Here is a 26,333-nt window from a genome sequence, read left to right as displayed (position 1 = left end):
CCAGCCTTTCAAAGCACTTCATGGCTACAGACGTGAGTGCTACGGGGCGGCAATCATTTAGGGAGGTTACCTTTGCTTTCTTGGGCACAGGGACTATGGTGGTCTGTTTGAAACATGTAGGTATTACAGACTCGGTCAGGGAGAGGTTGAAAATGTCAGTGAAGACACTTGGCAGTTGGTCCGTGCATGCTCAGAGTACACGTCCTGGTAATCCGTCTGGCCCTGCGGCCTTGTAAATGTTGGCATGTTTAAAGATTTTGCTCATATCGGCTACAGCGAGTGTGATCACACAGTCGTCTGGAACATCTGGTGCTCTCATGCATGCTTCAGTGTTGCTTGCCTCGAAGAGAGCATAAAAGGCATTTAGCTCATCTGGTAGGCTTGCGTCACTGGGCAGCTCGCAGCTGGGTTTCCCTTTGCAGTCCGTAATAGTTTTCAAGCCCTGCCACACCCGACGAGCATCAGAGCCGGTGTAGTAGGATTCAATCTTAGTCCTGTATTGACGCTTTGCCTGTTTGATGGTTCATCTGGGGGCATAGCGGGATTTCTTATAAACATCCAGATTATTGTCCTGCTCATTGAAAGTGGCAGCTCTAGCCTTTAGCTCGGATGTTGCCTGTAATCCATGGCTTCTGGTTGGGAAATATAAGTACGGTCACTGTATGGACGACGTCATCGAGGCACTTATTGATGAAGCCGGTGACTGAGGTGGTATACTCCTCAATGCTATTGGATGAATCCCGGAAGATATTCCAATCTGTGCTAGCAAAACAGTCCTGTAGTGTAGCATCCGCGACATCTGACGCGGAGTAACTGGCAGTTTCTGCTTTAATTTTTGCTTGTAAGCAGGAATCAGGAGGATAGAATTACGGTCAGATTTTCCAAACGGAGGGCGAGGGAGAATCTGTGCGACACTGGGTCATAAAGCAAAGGTCATGGATTTGATAAACTTGGTGAGGAATGAGGCCAAATTTCACTATTGAGATGAAATGGTATATGACTGCTGGCTGGTATGATGACATCATACTGACACCCTCCCTGTATTAGCCAACTGAACATGTCTCAAGACAAACCCTGGTTCCTCCTAAACATTCCGTTTCCACTTCATTGTTATGACATTCAACATGGACCATTATATTTTGCATTAACTTACAGGCTTATATAAATGTAGTACTAGTGTGAAAGGTTAAGCAGAAACATACGCAATCCCTCATGCACAAAGCCTAGCCTACCTCTGCAATGAGATATGATGTGAAAGGGAACTGGGAGTCCTGGGAGATAGCATTCCACCTTTAGTGTTTACACTGAGGAGATAGTCTGTAAGTGAGGCAGACTGTTGGAGACGAGACATGATTTCAGGTAAACATTCTTTACGGAAGGCTCTAACACTACTGATCAAACTATACCTTGAGCATTCAGCTTCTATTGAGAAATTGAAAAATCATAATTCAAAGTAAATAGCAAGCTTCAATTCTAGAATTTGAGTTTCTTGACTGAATTGAAATGTAATTGACTCCCAACCCTAGTGCCCAGAGAGTTATGAACACTGACAATGTGTTGCTTTTAGGTTCCTTTCTTCAATAAACTTTCCCCAGCTGTAGCAAACCCCTAACAAGAGGTGACAGGTCCCAGGTCGCCATCTCAGGCATCATGCAGACAGACTACTGACATGAGGAGGCGGCGGCTGTGAAAGAACACTGGAGAGCCATAGAGAGGTATAGTTAGAAAAAAGCTGATAAGTAGGCCTAAATGAGAACAGAGTACCCTCCGGAAACTATGTCCCAAATTCTACTACAAGGATACATTGAGTGCTTTAGATGCACGAGGGTCTTTGAGAAAGTTGCCTTTATGGGTTTATGGGTTTTGTGAGGATAAGTGGAAACATAGACTTTTAGTTGTGTCACAAAAAGACTTGCTAAATCAATGATGATTAATTAGTTGGTGCATGGCTAACCTAACTAGTCACTAATTGTCCACTAGTGTAAGTGGTGAGGATATGGAACAATCAACAAATCAAGCCTCCGTTGTCTATGCAGAGGAGTAGCCAAGTAGGCCTGCCAGCAGCAAATAGCAGTTGTAATATTATATTAAATCAAATTTATTTGTCACATACACATGGTAGCAGATGTTAATGCAAGTGTAGTGAAATGCTTGTGCTTCTAGTTCTGACCATGCAGTAATATCTAACAAGTAATATAACCTAACAGATATTACTGCATGGTCGGAACTAGAAGCACAAGCATTTCGCTACACTTGCATAACACCTGCTAACCATGTGTATGTGACAAATACATTTGATTTGATTTAATATTACAACTGCTACACTTATTTCATGTCAGGTAGCTGCTGTAGGCTCAGTTCCTCTACTACTTAGAACAGCTTCTCTCCATTTTAGAAATTAGTGTAAAGAAATGTATCGTCTAAACCATCTGTCCAAACCTGTACCCACAACATCTACAGACACATTTAGACTGAGTGTGCTTTTTTTTTTATTTAACCTTTATTTAACCAGGTAGGCCAGTTGAGAACAAGTTCTCATTTACAACTGCGACCTGGCCAAGATAAAGCAAAGCAGTGCGACAAAAACAACAACAGAATGGAATAAACAAACATACAGTCAATAACACAATAGAAAAATCTATGTACAGTGTGTGCAAATGTAGAAGAGTAGGGACGAAAGGCAATAAATAGGCCATAGAGACAAAATAATTACGATTTAGCATTAACACTGGAGTGATAGATATGCAGATGATGTGCAAGTAGAGATACTGGGGTGCAAAAGAGCAAGAAAATAAATAACAATATGGGGATGAGGTAGTTGGGTGTGCTATTTACAGATTGGCTGTGTACAGGTACAGTGATCGGTAAGCCGCTCTGACAGCTGATGCTTAAAGTTCGAGGGAGATATGTCGCCAGTTTCAGTGATTTTGCAATTCATTCCAGTCATTGGCAGCAGAGAACTGGAAGGAAAGGCGGCCAAAGAAGTGTTGGCTTTGGGGGTGACCAGTGCAATATACCTGCTGGAGCACGTGCTATGGGTGGGTGTTGCTATGGTGACCAGTGAGCTGAAATAAGGCGGGGCTTTACCTAGCAAAGACTTATAGATGACCTGGAACCAGCGGGTTTGGCGACGGATATGTAGTGAAGGCCAGCCAACAAGAGCATAGAGGTCGCAGTGGTGGGTAGTATATGGGGCTTTGGTGACAAAACGGATGGCACTGTGACAGACTACATCCAGTTTGCTGAGTAGAGTGTTGGAGGCTATTTTGTAAATGACACCAAAGTCAAGGATCGGTAGGATAGTCAGTTTTACGAGGGTATGTTAGGCAGCATGAGTGCTTCTCTGTGCGAGCTCAGTACACCACAACAAAGTAGGCCCACAAACCTACAGCTTATTTACCCCTACATGAAAATCTAGGTGTGTCAAGTTGAAATCATATTTATTATATTTTGTCTGGAATTGAGTCATCTATAAGGAATGAATGGGCAAGAATACATGCTGAGGATTACTGACAGCATGTCGATGTTGAGCTCAATTGACATGTGCAAATTGTTATTTTAACAACAGGGGTTTGTAACAGCAATGTTTAAACATCAGGAACAGATAGCGAGGCCATGTCATGAGACCTACACTATACAAAACAGTGTTTAAAACATTCCTTGACATAGACTGACCTGGTGAATCCAGGTGAAAGCTATGATCCCTTGTTGATGTCACTTGTTAAACCCACTTCAATGTGTAGATGAAGGGGAGGAGACAGGTTAAAGAAGGATTTTTAAGCCTTGAGGCAATTGAGACATGGATTGTGTATGTGTGCCATTCAGACAGTGAATGGGCAAGACAAAATATTTAAGTGCCTTTGAACGGGATATGGTAGTAGGTGCCAGGCGCACCGTTTGTGTCAAGAACTGCAATGATGCTGGGTTTTTCACGCTCAACAGTTCCTGTGTGTATCAAGAATGGTTCTCCACCCAAAGGACATCCAGCCAACTTGACACAACTGTGGGACTCAATGGAGTCAAAATGGGTCAGCATTCCTGTTGAACGCTTGACACCTTATAGAGTCTATGCCCCGACCAATTGAGAATGTCCTGAGGGCAAAAGCAGGGGGTTGCAACGCAATATTAAGAAGATGTTCAGGCTAATTGTTGTAGAAGATAATATCACATGAGCATTCCAAAAATCATGTTTGTGTGTTTAGCCTAAATTCTCCCTGCCAAAAGATATTTGACCCTAAACATCACCTATGAGTTTTAAACAGCTCTATCATTGGTCCCTATTCAATATCAGCACAAAAAAAATGCTACGGAAAATTATTTTATTCCATATGCTGAAACATGAAACACATGGGGTTAACATTTGTTTGAAACATTGTAAATATCCAAACAACCGTATTGCCAAAATGATAAGATAAATCAAATCAATGACAGATGTGAGGCAAGATGCATGACGCTGTCAAAATAGTAACGTTATGCATTGAGAGTATCATTCTTTGAGGTATTCCCCACTGGCATAGCACACACCCCCACAAGGCGAGCTCAGAGATTCTTGTCCGGCAAGGAAGCTTTATTTATATAGTTATTTGAGCTTAAAATGTACATTTTGGGGGGGGGATCATAATATTTATTCACCCTTTATTTAACTAGGCAAGTCAGTTAAGAACAAATTCTTATTTACAATGACAGTCTACCCCGGCCAAACCTGGACGACGCTGGGCTAATTGTGCGCCACCCTATGGGACTCCCAATCACAGCTGGATGTGATGCAGCCTGGATTCGAACCAAGTACTGTAGTGACGTCTCTTGCACTGAGATGCAGTGCCTTAGACCGTTGCGCCACTTGGGAAAAGATTTGTTTTAAGGATTTTAAAAATACATTAATTATTACTCATTTCCATGTCGGCTCTATGCCTGGAAATGCCCTTGTCCGGTGCAAAGGATTCCAATTTCAAACTGTACAAAAAGTGTTTAATTTTTTTAATTTAAACTGTCAATATTGGATATTAACTGGAAAATGTTCTTATGTAGTTTCTTGCAATATCCCTCTGTGACTTTAAAGAATAGCTCTCTCAAAACTGTGATTCCTAAAAGATGTGTCAGGGGGTTTGGTCAACTCTGCCAGATTTCTCTAAAATCCTAAATTAATCAGGAATGAGCAGGGTCAGCATAAAGACGCCTTATTCATGTCCTCATTACATGTAGTGCAACAAGACCACTCATTGTTTGTAAAGTTATCAACTTTTGATAGGTTTAAACAAACAATATTGGAATCACCATGGTCAGAACCCTAATCTGTCAACTGCATCTGCCTGATAGAAAATGAATTTTTGTTCAAATATGCTACATTTTGTTACGTTTTAGAATCATAAAATAACTGTGGAAAAACAAAATTGATAAGGTCTGTGTATACCACTTGAAAAGACGAAAAATGTACTATTCAACTCCGTAAAACAAACTCCATCAGATTTTTGTCTAACGTAAACTCCATCAGAACGCTGAAAGATCAGACAGAATGGTTGTTTTTAATAGGGTATTTTCAAATGAATAATTTTCTATATTTTACAAATGTATTTATCATTTTTTTTTACACAAATATGTCTGTCTTGAGTATCTGTTGTCAACTCCGTCAATATTTGAAGTCCAATTTTTTCTGGTCAATATTCTGAATAAATATTGCTCGGACCTTGAGAGGGGCCCACGAAACTACGCTACACTACTGGTATTCCCATGTCGTTGTGGAATATGAAGCATTTGCAGGATGTAGGTATGCTTAATACTCAAGCAGAAACACGATAAATGCACAACGCATTTTCCAAATCCACAAAGTACCATGAATGGACAACACAGTATATGAGATAGCAAATGCAGAGGAATGCGTTCCAATGCAAAGCATGATGCACGCGCAGTACAACGTCAAATATCCTTGATCAATGTCCGCGCTGGCAACATTTTTACATTTTGGACTAGGGGCAGGGAGCACCAGGCAGTGTAGTATTACTACCAACCTTTAATTGCTTTAAAATCTGTTGTACCATATACATTTGGGTCAGTGCTTGGTACCACTCATTGGATCACGACACGGGCCACCATGAGAAATAGCCTAACGTTACACACACCACACTACTGTTTTATCGCTTCGCACATTAGCCGGTTAGCGCAGCACTACGGCCACAGATACTTTGGTATTATGGCTAACAACTATTATTGTGGGTTTTGAATAAAAAAAACTCGAGAGGGTTTGAGTTGTCACCATACCTTAATTGTGTGACATTAATCCAGAGCAGAGACAAGCATTAGCTAGCTGACGTTACTTAGCTTCCTAGCTAGCTAACAATCAAAATATTGTGGGGATACTAACGCTACTACCACTATTTAACTAGCAATATAATTTACCTTGTAATCCTTGCTGGCAGTTCCGATTGCTCACTTTTGATATCATCCTGTTCAGGACATATTTAGACATTTAGCGTCCATGTTTGCGGTCGTGTGTACCATAGAGTCGGTTTCTAATTATGAGCCAGTGCAGATGTCTGTCGTGTCAGTCCGCTTCTTGCTGGTTGGGAGGTTAGCTACAAACAGCTCCTTCGGTCGAGATGGGAAACTAAAACACTGTCGTACTTCCAGTACCACAGACCGAAAGAGCTCTCAGAACACAGAAAATTGCGCCTTGGTAGTGCTCTACTATTTTACTAATACATACAAACTAGTTATTAATTTGTTCAACACCCTGCCGTCTATTGTTGTGCATTTAAAAACACGTTTGCTGTGGAAATATTCATTATAAAACTAGAGGAAAGGAAATTGCGAGGGTAAAAACAATTGGTGGACACCCCCGCGTGCATGCAGCTGTTGGGTTTTGTTTATAGCCGTCACTGTACTGGAGACCAGTGAATCTGTTATGACAACGCGGATAATAATACAATATAAAACCAACCTTTGCCAGGATTTTTTATTTTTTGTAAAATAATGTGAAGGTACAAATATTTTCTTGTTAGGTTTAAGATGCAGTGGTTAGGAACAGTATTTACAACATACATGGGTTCCCTGGATATTACAATACCATTTTTAAAAAAAAAGTAAAATAAACATTTAAATGTATTCCTCTGAAAACGCAAAATACATATGGTTTTGACCCTAAACATGAAGCAAAAATGTTTTTATTACAACCGTAAAATACACTGAACACAGCAATTAATATGGCCATCTGACTGATCCCTATCACACAACTTCACTGTTCAACAGTAACCCCTACTGGCAGTGTTATTGCCGTGCATGGTCTTCAACTACAATGTTATTGCATAACAGACAGATGCTGAGAGATCTATGAAGTTGTAAGCGCAGAGCCTCCACGTAGTCCTAAAAATCGGAAATGAAACCTCAGGTTCGTTCAGCCGTTCCTATAGAGGAAATTAATGAGGTTTGGGGCTAAACGCCGCAAATAAGGTTCCGAGGTTAACACATCCTTTGATGATTTTATATGCTTTGTTCGATGAGATAATATCTGTCTGTTAATAACATGACCTTTATGAATTATGAACCCTTTATGTGCTTATTTTGATTACATAAATGCTTCAAAATTCACAAAAATTACTTTAGGTGATGAAGATGATCTCATAGAAAAAAACATAAGATCTCCTAAGCCTGTGTTTTCCACACAGGCCTTGTTTTTTGCATTTATCAAAACAAACCCCAAAATAATTTCTCCATAGGCTTTGGCCAACAAGCCATGGTGGAGTAAGCCTAGCTCCATTAGTGCCTACAAAAAGACCACATTACTATTGCTCTCTATAGGCATGACAGCTGAAACGTCAAATTGCAGCTGTGAAGAATTGCCAAGACGTGAGACAAATTCACTTAGTATAACTAACTAATACTGAGGGGGAAAACATAAATTAGCAAATATTGCTCCTTTTCTCAGTAACTAAAAACTGCAGTGTACACATTCAAACTTTTGGATGCACATGATGATTTTGGGCTCCTGAGTGGCGCAGCGGTCTAAGGCACTGCATCACAGTGCTGGAGGCATCACTACAGACCCTGGTTCGATTCCAGGCTGTATCATAACCTGGCCGTGACGGGGAGTCCCATAGGGTGGCACACAATTGGCCCAGCGTCATCCGGGTTAGGCTTTGGCCGGGGCAGGCCGTCATTGTAAATAATAATTTGTTCTTAACTGACTTGCCTAGTTAAATAAAAGTAAAATAAAACATTTAAATAATTGCCTTAAGAAAATGTTTCAACAAGCCAACTATATTGGCAAAGTGACCGATATCTCTCAGAGGTATTGAGTAACATTGTCACAGATTCTAAATCAAACAACTGGTAGAACAAATATGCTTCACCCTGGACTAATCAAGCAGGACAACCAATGGCGGGCGTGCTCTTGGGTTTTCAAATGACAAAGTGCAGAATAACAGTGAAAACAATAAAATGACTTTCTCTGCATTTCAAGTCTGTTCTCACACCAGGTGAAGATAGAGATCATATAATCATCACATCTCGAGTCAACTGCCAGCGCTGACCCTGAAATTAACTGGTACTTCATCAGAATACCCTTCAGACCCAATCCAAAATATACTACCTACACTTACATGATTCCTTCTAAACAGACAAGACATTTCATCCACTCTACCCTACAGTCCAATTAAAAAAGGCCTCATTCAAATCGCCATTATATATCCTATCAATTCAAATATCACTTCAAACTAATCTTTTCAATTTTGGTTGGGAATGGTCCACAGTGCAGAACTAAACAAAATTAGAAAATACAGGAAACCTGCCACAGAAAATAAGGAACACAGGACTAAGCAATGCAGAAAAACTTGTAACACTTTCAAACTTTATATATTTTTTTTATACCTCCTCATTAACAGCTAAATTGGAAATGCATTATTATGACTTTTCAAAATGACTTGTGGTCTTACCAACACCACCAGCCTAGTAAGAAGCTAGATAAAAACTCAGCAAAAAAAGAAACATCCCTTTTTCAGGACACTGTCTTTCAAAGATAATTCATAACAATCCAAATACAATCCACTTCACAGATCTTCATTGTAAAGGGTTTAAAAACACTGTTTCCCATGCTTGTTCAATGAACCATAAACAATTAATGAACATGCACCTGTGGAACGGTCGTTAAGACACTAACAACTACCAGATGGTAGGCAATTAAGGTCACAGTTATGAAAACTTAGGACACTAAAGAGGCCTTCTACTGACTGAAAAACACCAAAAGAAAGATGCCCAGGCTCCCTGCGTGAACGTGCCTTAGGCATGCTGCAAGGAGGCATGAGGATTGCAGATGTGGCCAGGGCAATAAATTGCAATGTCCGTACTGTGAGATGCCTAAGACAGCGCTACAGGGAGACAGGACAGACAGCTGATCATCCTCCCAGTGGCAGACCACGTGTAACAACACCTGCACAGGATCGGTACATCCAAACATCACACCTGCGGGACAGGTACAGGATGGCAACAACAACTGCCCGAGTTACACCAGGAACGCACAATCCCTCCATCAGTGCTCAGACGGTCCGCAACAGGCTGGACTGAGGGCTTGTAGGCCTGTTGTAAGGCAGGTCCTCACCAGACATCACCGGCAACAACGTCGCTTATGGGCACAAACCCACCGTCGCTGGACCAGACAGGACTGGCAAAAAGTGCTCTTCACTGACGAGTCGCGGTTTTGTCTCACCAGGGGTGATGGTCGGATTCGTGTTTATCGTTGAAAGAATGAGCGTTACACCAAGGCCTGTACTCTGGAGCAGGATCGATTTGGAGGTGGAGTGTCCGTCATGATCTGGGGCGGTGTGTCACAGCATCATCGGACTGAGCTTGTTGTCATTGCAGGCAATCTCAACCCTGTGCCTTACAGGGAAGACATCCTCCTCTCTCATGTGGTACCCTTCCTGCAGGCTCATCCTGACATGACCCTCCAGCATGACAATGCCACCAGCCATACTGCTCGTTCTGTGTGTGATTTCCTGCAAGACAGGAATGTCAGTGTTCTGCCATGGCTAGCGAAGAGCCCGGATCTCAATCCCATTGAGCACATCTGGGACCTGTCGGATCGGAGGGTGAGGGCTAGGGCCATTCCCCCCAGAAATGTCCGGGAACTTGCAGGTGCCTTGGTGGACGAGCGGGGTAACATCTCACAGCAAGAACTGGGAAATCTGGAGCAGTCCATGAGAGGAGATGCACTGCAGTACATAATGCAGCTGGTGGCCACACCGGATACCGACTGTTACTTTTGACTTTGGCCCCTCCCCTTTGTTCAGGGACATATTATTCAATTTCTGCTAGTCACATGCCTGTGGAACTTGTTCAGTTTGTCTCAGTTGTTGAATCTTATGTTCATACAAATATTTACACATGTTAAGTTTCTGAAAATAAACGCAGTTGACAGTGAGAGGACATTTCTTTTTTTGCTGAGTTTACATCGAGGCACAACATTGGCTCACTGTGGTAAAAGGAGAGTTTGCAAACCCACACTGTTACTGTTGGATAGGGGGCAGTAGTGAATGGGTTTTTCCATAGGTTTGATACTCAAACCACTTCAACCACCACTCCTGTCAAAACAGATTTGCATTTGGCTCATATGATCAGTGTAAAAGCAATATGGTTTAAATAAAACATTCCGGTAATTAGAGGTACTTCAATATCTGTCAATAAGGGGGTTAAACTATGTTAGCACAACTTCAGAACAGCACTACTTCATTTTAGGATGGATGTTACCACCAATCTATGACGTAACAGTTGCATCCAGCTTTCTATATCCAAATTGCAATGCTTGTGTTTTATTAAGTCTGTCAAACATGGCCTCTTTCAGTCCACACTGGAAAAAAGGGCTGATTTCCATAATCTTTGTCATTATGAAAGTTAAACGATATTATCTCAAGCACTCTAACTTCCTGTTGCTGCCACACAATGTCAAACTTACAGTAGTCGTTAGACACCAATATCAAAACATTGTCACCAAAGCAAAATATGACCATTTAAAAACCGATAAAAAGCAACAAAAAAAAGGAGAAAATGTAAATGTATTTTCACTACAATAGTATGATGCAAATGTACTATTTGCAACTGTACTAAATAAAAAAATGTATTTGACAACTCCCAGACAGTCACACGAGACATGCACAAGAACACTTTGCATAGCAAATGGACTACATTGTTCAGAACCTGTTGCTTTTCAAATCATGCAACTGGTTTCAGGGTGTTGCGGAACCAAAAGGCTTCTTTTCTTAAATATACTCTCAGTTATTTATACATTTATATACAAAGACATAGACCACCTTTAATTAAAAAATAAACTTCATAGTAATAACTACTTTGTTACATAAAAATATGTTACTATAATCTGGCTATGGCAAGACAGGTGCAGCAGGTGGGAGGGGTTAGAGGTGTCAATCACAGTGGCTAGGATTACCTGACTAAAACAGACACTAAAGCTCCAAGGCCTTAGAATAGTAGTAGCAGTTAAAATACATACTATGGCAAAAATGTTGCTATGCATTAGTCTACTTGGTTTTGGCCTTGCCGTTTCCCAATTACTCAATGATAAAACATACAACTCCAATTCATGTAATTGAAATGAATTGAGGGCTTTTCCTCTTCCTCTTCCATTTTCATATCAACAATGCCAATTCTCTTGATGGAAGGCAGACACTTTGTGAATAGCAAACATTTAAAAACAAACAGTCCCTAGTTGCTTTAAAGGGAATGTGCAGAAGACGGTAGGTCTAAAATCTGAGGGGGAGATAGCAGGCACACAGGGGTGGTACATAGCAAAAGGTCCTCGGCTTAAACTTACTGAGAAGCACAATAGTGTAGAAGCAGGCTGGCAGAATGGCAACAGCTGCCATGTTGGGACATAAAAAATAAAAATAATACAAAAATATTGTCACACACCAGACAGGTGCAATGAAATGTGTTATTTTCTGTGTTGTTTTTATAGACAGGAGAGTTGGATAATGGATTCTGTGGACTACTTGGTTCAATATGAGGACAAAATCCTTAGACGATTGATTTAGTAATTTTTTTAGATTCGGAACCATCAAGACGATTCAAGTTAACAGACGTCAAATGAGAAAGGTCAATTTAGCTGGGTCTTGAACACAGACACAGTGAATCTTACAGACGAATATGCCGTCCAGACACGAAAATGGCCCCGTAAGTGCCAACTTGTCCGGAGGGACTGAGAATGTCACCTCTCCAAAAGAACACTTTCTTCTCTTGTCCGTTGAAAGACTGAACTATATCTGAACTATAGCTAGCAAGGTCCGCCATTGAATTACCTTCACCAAACTTAAATAAAATATAAACACTTAATGACATGTCAATTGGCAACTATTGGTTGAACAGTCTCTGGTTGGGTTGATGTAATCCATAAGTACCCCAGATCTACTGTATGTTCTTGCAGTAGAAAGACGGCGAACACGGCCGATATTCCAGCCTCACCATACTGGCGTTGGAATGATGGAACACCGACAGACAAAGCCGAAAGACCAGTCGGGAAAGTCCTGTCTCGTAGGATGCATATTGTATGGTTTTTAAGACAGCATCTTCAAGTGTAAGTGACCTCATGCGTGATCCCTGCGTTTATGCATTATCCGAAGTGCATTTGTTTACATGCAGATAAGACTCGTACAAGCTAATGCCTATTTTTTCTTTTTTTTCTCTTAAGCATCACAAGTGCATTTTCAATAAATGCCTGGATGTAGCGGAAAGAACCTTGAACTTGCTCCACCACTGACATGTCCGACCTGTCCTCCAACCTTCCCCACCACCACACAGAAAGCATGTGGCGAGGTCCCCACTAGACCAGGTGCCTCCAACTCTGGTCCTGGAGAGCATGTAGAATTATATTCAAGCCCAGCACTAACACACCCAATTCAAATAATCAAGGTCCAGATTTAAGACAGTGATTAGCTGATTATTTGACAGGTGCATTACTGCTGTGGTAGAACAACAGCCTGCTCCCCAGTTTCTCTCCAGGACCAGTCAGAGATCCCTGCACTAGACTGTCCAAAACCTCCCACCTGACCTTTTTTTCGCAGATGCTGTGGTTGGGTCAATCGCCAAGGAGGGGGAAACAAAGCAGGGCTCATCCCCACCTGTTCCACTTCAGTCTGGGGTCTTTCCAACCCCCTTCCCTCCTCACTCCTCCGTATCCACTCCTGGGGGGGGTCACTTGAGGCGGTCGGAGCGGAAGGAATCTTCCACGGCAGGGTCAGTCAGCATGAGGTCCCCGTCCAGCATGCCCAGCCCCTCAAGGGCCAGGGGGTCCATCCTGAGGGGGTCATCCAGGGCAAAGGAATCCATCTCAAACCCTGGCACGTGGGACAGGGCGCTGGCGATCTCTTTGGAGAGGCCCAATGAACTGTCTCCTGGTGAAGAAAGAAAATAGGCCTAGTAATACATAATAATAAATGTTCCATTTAGCAGACGCTTTTATCCAAAGGGACTTACAGTCATGTGTGCATAGGTTTTCGAATGGGTGGCCCCAGAGGGAACCAAATCCACAACCCGTGACATTGTAAGTGCCATACTCTACCAACTGAGCCACTCAGGGTTAGTGTTAGTTGTAGTTATAATTATGTACTTGGAAAGCATTCCTCTCCTACAGGGGAGTAATAGCCGAAGTGTTAGCCCAGATCTCACCTGTGAGGATGATGTTAGGGACGTTGTGGCATCCCTCTCCCCCAAAGTTCTGGTTGTTAAGGTGCTGCCTATCCCCTGAGTCGTGGAGCTCCAGGAAGCCATGGTTGGGGTGGTAGGATTCCTCCTGGCCTTTTCCACCACTCCCACAGCCCAAGCCACCGTGGTTGAACAACAGGCTGTCTCCCGGAGTCTCCATGTTGAACTGAGACGGGGACAAAACACCAAACGTGAATTCAGGCAGACAAATACAGTACAATAGAACTCAGCAATGAAAGCAGAGGTACAGAAGTCAATACAAATATGAGCCTGAGAGAAATAAAATGTCTGCAGAAATGGCATACCTGCTGGTTCTGTCTGGAGGCGATCTGCAGGCCCAGGTAGGGATCATCCAACAGAGAGTTTAACAGTAATGTGTCCTACAACACAAAACACAGGTACTTTAGTGTAAAGACAGAACAACACGTCATACCAAGTTATGTTGAGTGACATCACCTACAACATGACTGTAGCAGTGAAGTGGGGCTTCATTGATGCTACATCCAACAGGCCAATTTCACTGTGGTCCCAATGTCACAGCCCTTCAGCACACTAAGACAGTCAGCTCTCTGGACTGTTATTAATAGAGACATTCAACAACAGAGCCCAGGATCCATTTCACCTCACTTGGGCATGACATCAGCGTTCCCTCAAGTTTCACACACCGCATTTTCCATGTCAGAAGGATGTTGTGAAACAATCTCCAGTGGCAAGTTATGGAACCAAGTTGAGACTTGAGTGAGCATTTGAAATGTATTGAGAAACTATACAGGTCCAGGAAATGTGAAGCATCAAGTAGGAAATTATTGAGCCACAGTTATAACAAGATGGCCTCTTGAATAGCCCACGTTCTGTTTTAAATACAGTACCAGTCAAAAGTTTGGGCACACCTACTCATTCAAGGGTTTTTCTATAATTTTTACTATTTTCTGTATTGTAGATAATAGTGAAGACATCAAAACTATGAAATAACACATATGGAATCATGTAGTAACCAAAAAGAAGTGTTAACCAAATCAAAATATATTCTATATTTGAGATTCTTCAAAGTAGCCACTCTTTGCCTTGATGACAGCTTTGTATTCTCTCAACCAGCTTCATGAGGTAGTCACCTGGAATGCTTTTCCAACAGTCTGGAAGGAGTTCCCACATATGCTGAGCACTTATTGGCTGCTTTTCCTTCACTCTACAGTCCAACTCATTCCAAACCATCTCAATTGGGTTGATGTTGGGTGATTGTGGAAGCCAGGTCATCTGATGTAGCCCTCCATCACTCTCCTTCTTGGTCAAATAGCCCTTACACAGCCTGGAGGTGTGTTGGGTCATTGTCCTGTTGAAAAACAAATGATAGTCCCACTAAGCCCGAGCTGACAAGGTAAAAATCTGTCGTTCTGCCCGAGCAAGGCAGTTAACCCACTGTTCCCCGGGCACCGAAGAAGTAGATGTCGATTACGGCAGCCTCCCACAGCTCTCTGATTCAGAGGGGTTGGGTTAAATGCGTTAGACACATTTCAGTTGAATGCATTCAGTTGTACAACTTACTAGGTATCCCCCTTTCCCTAAGCGCAAACCAGATGGGATGGCATATTGCTGCAGAATGCTGTGGTAGCCATGCTGGTTAAGTGTGCCTTGAATTCTAAAATTACTGACAGTGTCACCAGCAAAGCACCCCCACACCATCATATTTCTATACTTCACGGTGGGACCACACATGCAGAGATCATCCGTTCGCCTACTCTGCGTCTCACAAAGACACGGCAGTTGAAACCAAAATTCTCAAATTTGGACTCATCAGACCAAAGGACAGATTTCCACCAGTCTAATGTCCATTGCTTGTGTTTCTTGGCCCAAGCAAGTCTCTTCTTATTGGTGTCCTTTAGTAGTGGTTTCTTTGCAGAAATTCAACCATGAAGGCCTGATTCACTCAATCTCCTCTTTACAGTTGATGTTGAGATGTGTCTGTGACTTGCACTCTCTGTGAGGTGCAATCTGAGGTGCAGTTAATTGCCGATTTCTGAGGCTGGAAACTCTAATGAACTTATCCTCTGCAGCAGAGGTAACTCTGGGTCATCCTTTCCTGTGGCAGTCGTCATGAGAGCCAGTTTCATCATAGCTTTTGATGGTTTTTGCTACTGCACTTCAAGAAACTTTCAAAGTTCTTGAAATGTTCTGGATTGGCTGACCTTCATGTCTTAAAGTAATGATGGACTGTGGTTTCTCTTTGCTTATTTGAGCTGTTCTTGCCATAATATGGACTTGGTCTTTTACCAAATAGGGCTATCTTCTGTATACCACCCCTACCTTGTCAACACAACTGATTGGCTCAAACGCATTAAGGAAAGAAATTCCACAAATGAACTCTTAACAAATTGAAATGCATTCCAGGTGACTACCTCATGAAGCTAGTTGAGAGAATGCCGAGAGTGTGTAAAGCTGTCAAGGCAAAGAGTGGCTACTTTGAAGAATCTCAAATTTAAAATATATTTTGATTTGTTTAACACTTTTTTGGTTACTACATGATTCCATGTGTGTTATTTCATGGTTTTTATGTCTTCACTATTATTCTACAATGTAGAAAATAGTAAAAAGAAAAGAAAAACCCTGGAATGAGTAGGTGTCCAAATGTTTGACGGGTACTGTATATCCCATGACAGCAGAGTAATGTGTCAAGTGTAAAGAGATGATATTATACTATTTGATACTTGAGTATGTCACACACTAAGAGGCTGAACAGTGATCAATTTGCATGGCCAAATGTATAAATAAATTAACTGATTACACAAATATACAATACAAAATAGTGAGCTAATTCTAGCTAGATGACAGAGTAAACTCTTTAAAAATATGTCCTGGTGTGACCATAAGCCATCAGGCTGGTTATGGTCTTGATAATAGCTGTACAGATGATTACATCATCCAGATCATTCTAGTTGACCTCAGTTTCTATCACAACCAACGTTTACAACATTGCGCTTACTTTAAACACCATGCGTTTACAAAGACATCAAACCATGGTGGCTGTCATGCCCCAGAGAGGTGATATAGGTTAACCGTGACGGACCGATAGTAGGAGGACATAGAGGAAATTGTGGCTTTATTGGGCCAATTGGCGGCAGTGTGTTGTGTGTATGGGCTGGCACTGACTCCACTCACGTTGCAGAGGCCCAGGTCTGTGGCCAGGGAGTGGCTGATCTGCTGCAGCTGGGGAAGACCTCCCTGCTGCCTTTGCTGCTCCATCTGCTGCTGTTGGTCTTGCTGGTCCTGTTGTTGTTGCTGCTGCTGCTGCTGTTGCTGTTGGGTTGACTGCGGGTCTTGCGTCTGCATGCACTGAGAGTTCTGGCCCTGCTCACCCTGCTTCTCAATTTTGACTGACACCCTATGCTGCTGCTGCAGGTGCTGCATCTGCTGGTTCTGGGCATTGCGCAGGTTCTGCAGGTGCAGCTGCTGGAGGGCCTGCTGAGACTGGGCACATTGCTGCTGGTGCAGCTGGTGTTGCAAATGCAGCTGATGGTGTTGATGCTGTTGTTGATTTTGTTGTTGCAGTACCACGGACGGCTGGGAGAGCTGTTGTCCTACCTGAGAGGCCTGCTGGGGCTGATGGGATGCTGGAGGTCCTGGCTGATGAAGCTGCTGCTGGGGTTGGCTGAAGGGGTAGGGAGGGAGCCTCTGGTCCATGGGGAGTTTGCTGGTGTCCAGAGGGACACCCTGGGAGGAAATAAACACATTGATTGGAAATGGAATACAAACTCAATTGGCATGCAGGTCAGCCAATGTTATGGTGCCGTGTAGGCTTGGGCGGTTTACAGTATAAACTATATATATATACACACACCAGGGTATTTTGAAATACCCATGGTATGATTTTCAATACCGTCAAAACAATTGGGCTATTTTTTTCATCAATTTGAATGAAATATATATATATATATATATATACACACACACATCTTTTTTTTTAAATACCTACAGTCAACTTGTGCACTAGGTTAATAGATAAAGCAGCATTAACTACCCTTGTATGCTGACGAAAAGGGCAGTTTAGTTAAAAACTAGCAGTATTTCAATGTACTCAATTCATCATAATTAGGAGTACAGCGCCATCTCCCATTCCTGGATTGAGGTACGTTTTCTGAGCCATATCTCGCACCGGCTCCGTGGCGTCCACATTCTGGCACAGCACAGATCCAACCAGAGAGAGAAGTAATTAACGTCTAGTCAGGTTCTTTTGTATAACTAAGTGGCTAGCTTGCAAGGTCAATCTTATTGGTTACAGCAGAGACAAATACCCTCCTGGATGAAGATCCCTGATGTCTACTATTTGTTTTGTGTGTGCAGCACAGGAACGGCATGAAGGTATGAACATCTGGATACCGCCCAGCCCCAGGGCAGTCTTATTCTGGCCTATGTGATTAAATCATGGTAAAAGGAGAACGTAGGTAGACATTACCTGTGTTATGGAGGACAAGTTAGGAGAGATGGTGGGGGAGAACTGTTTGGAGTGGTGCCGGCGAGACTCCCCTCCCATGGGTAGGATCAGAGGGGAGAGCTGAGCTCGTCTCCGTGGCAACGTGCTGAGAGGCGACTGCCCCTGGCTAGTTAGTAGTGGCGAATAAGAGGAGCACGAGCCGGACCCTCCCACCCCGCTACTGTAACTAGGGTTACTGGCTGCGGTCTGGAGGGACTGGCCACTCAGGGAGGAGTTGCTGAGGGAGGAGTGCAGGGATTGGTTGCTCAGGGAAGACTGGAGGGAGGGGGAGGAGCTAAGGGAGGATTGCAGGGAAGGGTTGCTAAGTGACGAGTGCAAGGAGGTGGAGCTGAGGGAGTTGGGGAAGGAGTGGCTGCTGAGAGATGATTGGATGTTGGGGTTGCTTAGCGAGGACTGCAGGGAGGGGTTACTGAGAGTGCCCTGAAGAGATGCCAGGAGACCTGTTCAAATAAACAAGACCGATAAACAGATTTGAATATAGAGCTACATAAAATAAAACACACATTTTGAGTCCTGGTGTGAAAAGTTGTGGTAATGCGTACATAATAGACTGAACAAAAATATAAAACACAACATGTAAAGTGTTGGTCCCATGTTTCATGAGCTGAAATAAAAGATCACAGAAATGTTGCATATGCACAAAAAGCTTCTCTCAAATTTGCGCACAAATTTGTTTGCCATTGAAAAGGAGTGGGACAAAATTGTACATGCCACAATCAACAGCCTGATCAACTCTATGCGAAGGAGATGTGGGAAATGGTGGTCACACAGGATACTGACTGGGTTTTCTGTTCCACACCCCTACCTTTTTTTTTAAGGTACTTTATCTGTGAGGAACAGAAGCATATCTGTATTCCCAGTCATGTGAAATCCATTGATTAGGAATTTATTTCAATTGACTGGTTTCCTTACATTTCAAATAACTAAAATCTTTGAAATTGTTGCATGATGCGTTCATATTTTTGTTCAGTGTAAAGACTACAAACATCTAAAATTCAATGAAAATGTATTGCAACATTTCATCGTTTTAACATTTAATATGACAAACTGCAAACCCAGTTTGTCTCCTGGCGATCATATGAGGAGGTACAACGCTAGCTCAGTCCCCTGAAGAGGCCCTGAGCTGCAGGGTGCATCTCAAGAGTCAAACTAGGTTTCCTTTCATCATCTCCTATCCTTAATTTGCACTGATGTGAAAGAACTAGAATAGCAGCAGATATCTGGTAAGCATTCACCATACTGTTCACCAGTTTCCATCAGTGACGAAGAGACGAGACGAGAAGAGCAAGCCACCTCAGACTGTTGACATGCACCCTAGGCCTTGCCTCTAGACTGAAGTTAACATTTCCTGTGTGTGGTCGGCCAAATCCCCTCAACACACATAAGGTTAGTAGGGCCATATAAAAACTGTTTAATTTCTTACCTGATTGCGGTTAGTTATTTTTACACAAATTCTGTTGAGTTTTACAGATCTCTGTTTTCCCCAGTTTCTTTCAGGCTTTCACTCTCCAAATGACACTTGAATTGAAAAACAACTAGATGGGATTTTAAGTCCACAACAATGCTTAAACCACATAAGGAGACCATTTTTGAGGTCTGGGAATTGTTTTTGAAATGTAGCTTTTTGGGTGTAGTTGCCCTTTAATTCCAGCAAAAGGCTGTTCAACTGTGCTTTTGTTATGATAGTTTGCAAAACAAACACCCACTGGACTGATGAAAATAATCATGATATCATTCTGCCAGGTAGGCATAGGCTTTGTTGTTAAGATTTAATTTAGAAGGTCTTTGGGAAAGCCTTTCCATCTACCAGAAGACTGTTTTCATTAGCATCATCGCTAATAGCTACACAAAGAGGTAACTGTACATACACAGATGGGGGAATTCTCATTGTCTCTTCAGAAAGTTGTAGAAAATACAAATCACTGATGCATTCTGTTCATGTCTTATGATAAACCTGGGCTAATTAATAAATGTTCAATACATTTAGTTGACTCCCTACTAAGTTCAATAAAAAAAAAATGATACTGTTGAATTCCGTTTTGTCTGGATTCTCCGATTCTGTCCGCGTTCTCTGCATCCGGGATTTTATAGGGCCCTAGGACAGCTACTATTTCAGAATGCACAGCCCTGCACTTTACCTCCACTTTCTAAATACATCTTAGACGCGCCCACCTAAATGAATATCAGCCTGTCTCCCTCTTGCACCAACACCCACTAGCTTCCTCCGTTTGATTCACAACTTAGACATTTTAACTAGTGTGACGGAAAGGGTTGTATTGTTCCTAGCATGCCTGCATGAGCGCGCACACTAACATACACTCAAGAGAGAAGTGCTGAAGATCAACATGGCACACATACTCTTCAGCCTCTGTCCCACAGTCCCTCCCTGTACCTGGCGAGTGGCGGAAGGCATTGATGCCCAGCTGGGTCAAAGTGGAGGCCAGGTTGCCCGTGCTGCTGCCCCCACTCAGGGACGAAGGGTAGCCCGGCTCGTCTGGGTCCAGCGGGGTGGGCAGCGGCGACGGGAAGTGCAGGCTGGAGAGGTCGGGCAGGGAGCCCCCCGTGTTCAGGGCTGAGGGGGCATGGGGGGTGCTGGACTGCTGGTCCGGGGAGGGGAAGATACTGGAGGAGGAGATGGAGAAACTATTTAGAAAGACAAGAGAAACCACAGTGGTGTCTCACATTCAGCAAGAATTAGACACTGGGGCGCGTGTGATTTCCAGACAGGATGACCTCAGCGTCCCAGAGCTAAACTGATCCACACCCAACAGCAGCCTCCAGACCCACGCAGAGAGACAGAGAGAACGACAGAGAGAACGACAGAGAGAACGACAGAGAGAACGACAGAGAGAAAAAGAACAGAATAGACCGAGAGGGGAGAAAGCGAGCGAGAGAATAAATTACAGAGAGAGAACGAGAAAAAAAAAAGAAATGGGGAGAGAGAGCAAGTGAAGGAAGAAAAAAGAAAGAATGGAACGTTTGTGTAGTGGACAATCTAAACCCCAGCTATGAGAGAAAGATAAAAGAATGCGCAACGAAAGTCATGCTAGTCATGACGAAGAAGAGGAGGATAGACAAACAGAGGCTGAAAACAGAGGAAGATATTTCAAATGGATGTTTCAATGGAAAACAAACGGTGATTGAGCTTGAGGCTTTTACATCAACAGAAAGTGTTCAACAGAAAATCAGCCATGCATTCATATGTCATACCTGAGGGCACACGCTAGCCATAGTACAATACTATGTCCTATCAGACTCCCCTCCATATATTGCTGCTTCACATTAAATTAAACAAATTACATTAATGTAAGCAGCAACAACAAATTCCATTAGTTCTAAATGAATGCACAACATCGCAGGTTTTTAATAACTGTGTGTCTGCACTGAAACAGATTACTGTAGATAATTAATTGTGTGCAAACTTCTAGAGCCACAGACATTTTCACATAAGTTATTCTCTCCTGTGAGAAAAGCTGTAGAAATGACTTGGATGTGTTTTAGAAGGATTTACTTACTTGATACCGGGAACTTCACAGGACTTGGGTCGAGAAGACAGCAGGGGCAACTTCTTGGTGTCCCAGGGCTTGAGCAGTTTGCCCTGATCCAGAATGTTCTCCTCAATGGGGGGAACTGGGTACGGAAACACTGTGGATGACAAACAACATGATTGAGGAAATCAATGTCTCCTAGTCATAAGGATTTCTTTCCATTGTCAACATTATTTGTAGTGTGTTTAAAGTCAGACAGAATTGTTAGTGTACAGCGAATGTGACTGTTAGACTCACTTCTTCTCCCCTCTCCTTCACTCTGACCTAGAGGAGCACAGAGAGATACAAGTCAGAGTAGTGAGGCAAACTGGGAATGGGCTTAAGGCACAATCACACTTAAACAATTATAACAATATGGTCATTTAGCAGACACTTATCTCAGTGGCAAACCCTCAACTCCCACTCCGATTTGTTGACTAAAAACATATGCTGTTGGTTTAGTGTTTAGTGAGTCCTCACCAGTGAGTCTGCCCTGAGGGGTGAGTGTGTGTCCAGCGCTGAAGGGGTCTCCTGCAGGGGGGTTCATCACACTGGTGTGGAGGGCAGAGTCTGAGTTGGTCCTGCAAAGAGAAAAAGCATTAGGAGAGGAGAAAGATATATCCAGGGGGTCTCTTTCCATTGCCACATCAACCCACATAGACCAAAACAGGAACCAACTACTCAAGTCAATCCATGACTCATTAGAAAAGTCCTCCGGTAAACACATCATGACAATCACCACTTTACTTTTACTTCTGCTCAGCCACAAACTAACTCCATCCATGATATATTGGAACTCAGTCTTAAATATCAATTCTTTCAATATAAAAAGGATAAACTCATTCCATATACAAGCTCTTGAAAGATCTTTGAATGGTCATATATTGCACTGGCACAATCGTCTGTTAATGTCTGCCCCAGGACAGTGAGTTGATGCCCTTTGTTGAGGGGGAGAAGAGATGATAGATGGAGAGGGTGGGATTCACCTGTTGAGTGCCATGGTGGGGAGGTGAAACAACTGGCTTTTGTCTCCTGGGAAGTTGCCCGAACAGTTCCTTTTGTGATCAACAACAAAAATGGACGTTATTCTCCAGAGGAGGATTAAAAGAGAGAAAAGAAGAGAGTGAAGGTTTGGGACGAACGGCGAGCATAGGAGACGCAGAGATGGAGGGAGGAAGAGAGGGATACTGACATTCTACAGAACACATGGCCCATCCATAGATGCTTTTTTTGGATACAGAGAATATTGAGTGCATTTGTGGGTCTGTGTTACTGCATGCTCATGTGCACAAATGTATGCATTCACAAGAGTGAGCTTGCGCTCATGCGTGTGTGCTCATGTGCTTCTGTAAGACTGGCTATTATGAAAGAGGTTCTTAAATTCTCTGCTAAACCGGGGTCTCGCAGCGATCGGTTCACGTCAGTTGAATTTACGAAGATGTTTATCAGTGTTTCCAGCCCCAGTGCTGATCTGGAAAGAATCGCACAGATTTGTGCCAAATCCACCACAAACCAACTTTAGGAGCAGCTCCCTCCATTCACCTGATTGATGGAGGCTATTTCCCAAAGCGCAGCATCCAAGCGAGCAGGGATGAGAAACGCTGGTTTAGAGCGGCCTTCATTTCATTCATGCGTCAATGCTGCTTTATAAGTCATCTCGACATGCCTTTATTTTTTCAGAGAATAAGATAAAATGGAACTGTTGGGAGGTGTGTAAGAGTCGTATAATTTCATGTCAAAGCCAGTTTCCCTTTCTCAAAGAGTTTGTCCTTTTCCATTTAGCAGAGAAAGAAAGAAAAGAAAAAAAAAAAGAGGACTGGCAAGAAGGGAAAAGAGGTGGGAGTTTCGTTCCAAAACTTGAAGAAAAAAAAGAGTGTAAGTGTATTCAGATGCCAGAAAAAAGGGAGGAAAGTGGAGAAAATAAAACTAAAAGTTCTTAAAAGCAACTAAATTCAAGACTATGAAGGAAAGCTAAAATCAGGCGTCTTGTTAGTCAGTTCCAATCGCGTTAGCATGCATTGTTAACGTGAGACCAAGCTATAATGCTGCAGAGAAAAACAACTAAACACAATACATAAAAGATAAAACAGGCTCCCTGAGGACACCCATGTCTCTGCAGATTGGGGTCCACTCTAGATCATTACCTTCTCCAACTGGTGTCCGGAGGCGGGGACAGATAGGCTGAGTTGTACGGAGAGCTGTCCACCTGAGGAGCACACAAGTCAAGGCAACAACTAAATTGTTACACTTTTTACTCTTCTCATCCACAATCAGAGATTAACAACCAGGGATTTGGTCAGCACAACACAGAAAATGACAAAATAATATATCATCAAAGCAGTCCTTTGCCTAAGTAGAGCAAAACTCTGGATAAGCTCCTAGATTGTGCAACAAGGTCTGAAGATGTTCTGGTCTCAGAGGTATTGTGAAGGTTACTTGTTTCCTGTAGGGGCGCACTGGGGAGATGAAGCGTCTGTCTCTCTGGACCCGCTCTACCAAGCCGTGGTGCCGTGTGGAGCGACTGGAGTCCAGGTTAGAGTGGAACAAACCCTAAGAGGGGGACCGATGATGGAAACAAGTAGGAGAACAGAGAAACATAAAGGGAGAGAGGATAAAGAGGGGTGCAAGAGAAGAGGGAGAGACGCCATGGTGGTTAAATTGGTGTCAAGTGATTGTATGGATAGATTTTTAGGCTATATATTAATGTGGACCAACACACACACACACTGAGGATTAAAAAAAGGTGAACCTCTCTCACCTGAAAGTCGCCTGGGTTCCTGCCGATCTGATTAACGTTGGGTAGGGAGCCCCCATAGTACGGGCCCTGGGTTCTAGCCAGACGCACTTTCTGAGCCTGGATCTGGAGAAAAAAAGAGGAGATGAAGACTTTATGAATACCTAATGTCTTTTGTAAGACAAACTGTAATACTTGTGCCCTTGACATACTTCACTGCTGGATTGCTGCATAGCCTACACAAGAGACAGAAGCCACATCAGTGGATTGAGATAATCAAGTGGGTAACAAGGTCCTCAAGAGTTTGTTGTAGTGTGCTTTATCACCTGCAAAGCTGGGGTTGTCCTATGTCATGATAGAATGTTTGAAATGAGCTGGCCCGTTCTTTTAGTAAGACACTATCTGGCCATTTTCATTAATGACAGCCAAACATCTTGGTGTCTTTTCAGACCTTGTTCTTTTGAGTAAAAGCTTGACATTTTATAAGATGTGCTGTCCTGCCTCTGACATCTTTCATGCAGTCTCTCAACCTTTAAAACAGATGGCAGTGAGTTAGTTCATCGTTGTAAAAAATTACAATTTTTTTTTTTAAAAAGGACAATCACTCACATGGAAAAACCACAAGTATTGAGGAAAAGCTGTTAAATTATTATTTCTAAGAACAATAAGAACTTTGAAAACAGTCACAAAGCAACAATATCCCCACCAGCATATTACATATTACTAATAACACCCAGGAGTTGCCTAATACATTCCAATTAGGACAAAACATTTCCAGTGAGGTGACAGTGAGAAAATACTGCTTTGTGTACCTCCCAAATGTGACATTGGCAGTGTAAAATATTATGACAGCAGAAGAATTTGAGACAAGGTCTTCATAGGACATAAGATTAAATCTGCCCTTACAAAGTTCCCTTCTAAAATGGATTCATATGAACCACTACTGTTCCAGCATACAGATAAGATAGACCTAATGTGTCATATTTTACGAACCCATCTAAAAATGTCCAAAAGCCTTAAAGCTTGAATACTTAATTGTGAAACTGCGATATTACAACAACAAAGAAGTTAACAAACACAGTTTCTTTCCCCTCTGACATCATTGCACGAGTGACAGAACAGCAGAATATGTGATACAATTTTTACTATGATGGGTGACGCTCCTCACCTTCGCTTCGTCAACAAAACAAAAGCAATAACAACGGCCATGGGGCGGAAGGTGGCGCCGTTTCCGCTACTGCGGATTCCATCTTTAAATACCCTTTCTCTTTTGCAGGCGAAGACGATTTAAGTAGCTAGCGCTTTCAGTATTCATCGCACTGATGACAAAATGAATTCTCCACACATATACAAGTTGTACAACCAAACTGATTCATAAATACAATGAATGAACAGAAGTGGTAACGGATTTACACAGACTCAGATTTTTCACTTTAAAATGTATACCAAACAAAAAACATTGATTTATAAGTTTAACTAACAAACCATAGAACTCTATTCACAAGTACTACTTTTAACAATTTCCACTGAACATTTTACAAAAGCACATTTACAGGATGGGGGTCCAAAGTCTGAAAACAAATAAAATGTGAGAATTTACCATAATTCTGTTATGAAACTTTGCACCTGTACAGTTTTTCCAGTAAAATGTTTTTTTTTTTTTTTACTATGTAAATTGTTCAAAGTAGTCATTGTGCATAGAATTGTATGGTTTGTTAAACTTTGAGATCAATGGTTTTTGTTTGGCATACAATTTAAAGTGAAGTCTCAGCGTAATTCTGCATTACTCTACTCCATAGTTTGTGCCTTCTCTTTCGCACACACACAGCACATCAGTTTCACAGCATGCTCCGTCTCCATTTACCAGTAACCGCACCACTGCCTTGCT

General features: G+C 42.5%; 2 protein-coding genes across 5 annotated transcripts in view; both read right to left on the bottom strand.

The window, feature by feature from the left end:
- LOC106605454 (DENN domain-containing protein 4B) overlaps positions 1–6,797 on the bottom strand; it is a 46,160-nt gene extending 39,363 nt beyond the window's left edge. For both annotated transcript variants that reach the window (XM_014201134.2, XM_014201135.2), the window contains exon 1: positions 6,394–6,797. The gene's annotated coding sequence lies outside the window, so the exon portion shown is untranslated. The remainder of the gene's footprint in view (positions 1–6,393) is intronic.
- A 3,491-nt stretch (positions 6,798–10,288) lies between these two features.
- Positions 10,289–26,333, bottom strand: part of LOC106605456 (CREB-regulated transcription coactivator 2) — a 17,728-nt gene continuing 1,683 nt past the window's right edge. The window contains exons 2-14 of one of the 3 annotated variants that reach the window (XM_014201139.2): positions 24,470–24,571; positions 24,148–24,261; positions 23,856–23,917; positions 22,698–22,766; positions 22,192–22,292; positions 21,970–21,996; positions 21,700–21,829; positions 20,577–20,806; positions 18,146–18,624; positions 16,852–17,403; positions 14,004–14,078; positions 13,663–13,864; positions 10,289–13,385 (exon numbers count right to left, since the gene is read on the bottom strand). In XM_014201139.2, the coding sequence (XP_014056614.2) occupies positions 13,189–13,385; positions 13,663–13,864; positions 14,004–14,078; positions 16,852–17,403; positions 18,146–18,624; positions 20,577–20,806; positions 21,700–21,829; positions 21,970–21,996; positions 22,192–22,292; positions 22,698–22,766; positions 23,856–23,917; positions 24,148–24,261; positions 24,470–24,571 (2,340 nt within the window). In that variant the 3' untranslated portion in view covers positions 10,289–13,188. Of the gene's footprint in view, positions 13,389–13,662; positions 13,865–14,003; positions 14,079–16,851; positions 17,404–18,145; positions 18,625–20,576; positions 20,807–21,699; positions 21,830–21,969; positions 21,997–22,191; positions 22,293–22,697; positions 22,767–23,855; positions 23,918–24,147; positions 24,262–24,469; positions 24,572–26,333 lie in introns of all 3 variants that reach the window. The other 2 variants (XM_014201138.2, XM_014201140.2) reach the window with 2 other exon arrangements.

Source organism: Salmo salar, chromosome ssa05, assembly GCF_905237065.1.
Source record: "Salmo salar chromosome ssa05, Ssal_v3.1, whole genome shotgun sequence".
Classification (NCBI taxonomy): domain Eukaryota; kingdom Metazoa; phylum Chordata; class Actinopteri; order Salmoniformes; family Salmonidae; genus Salmo; species Salmo salar.
The sequence above is the reverse complement of the archived record's forward strand: the minus strand, read 5'-3'. Positions and strand labels throughout refer to the sequence as shown.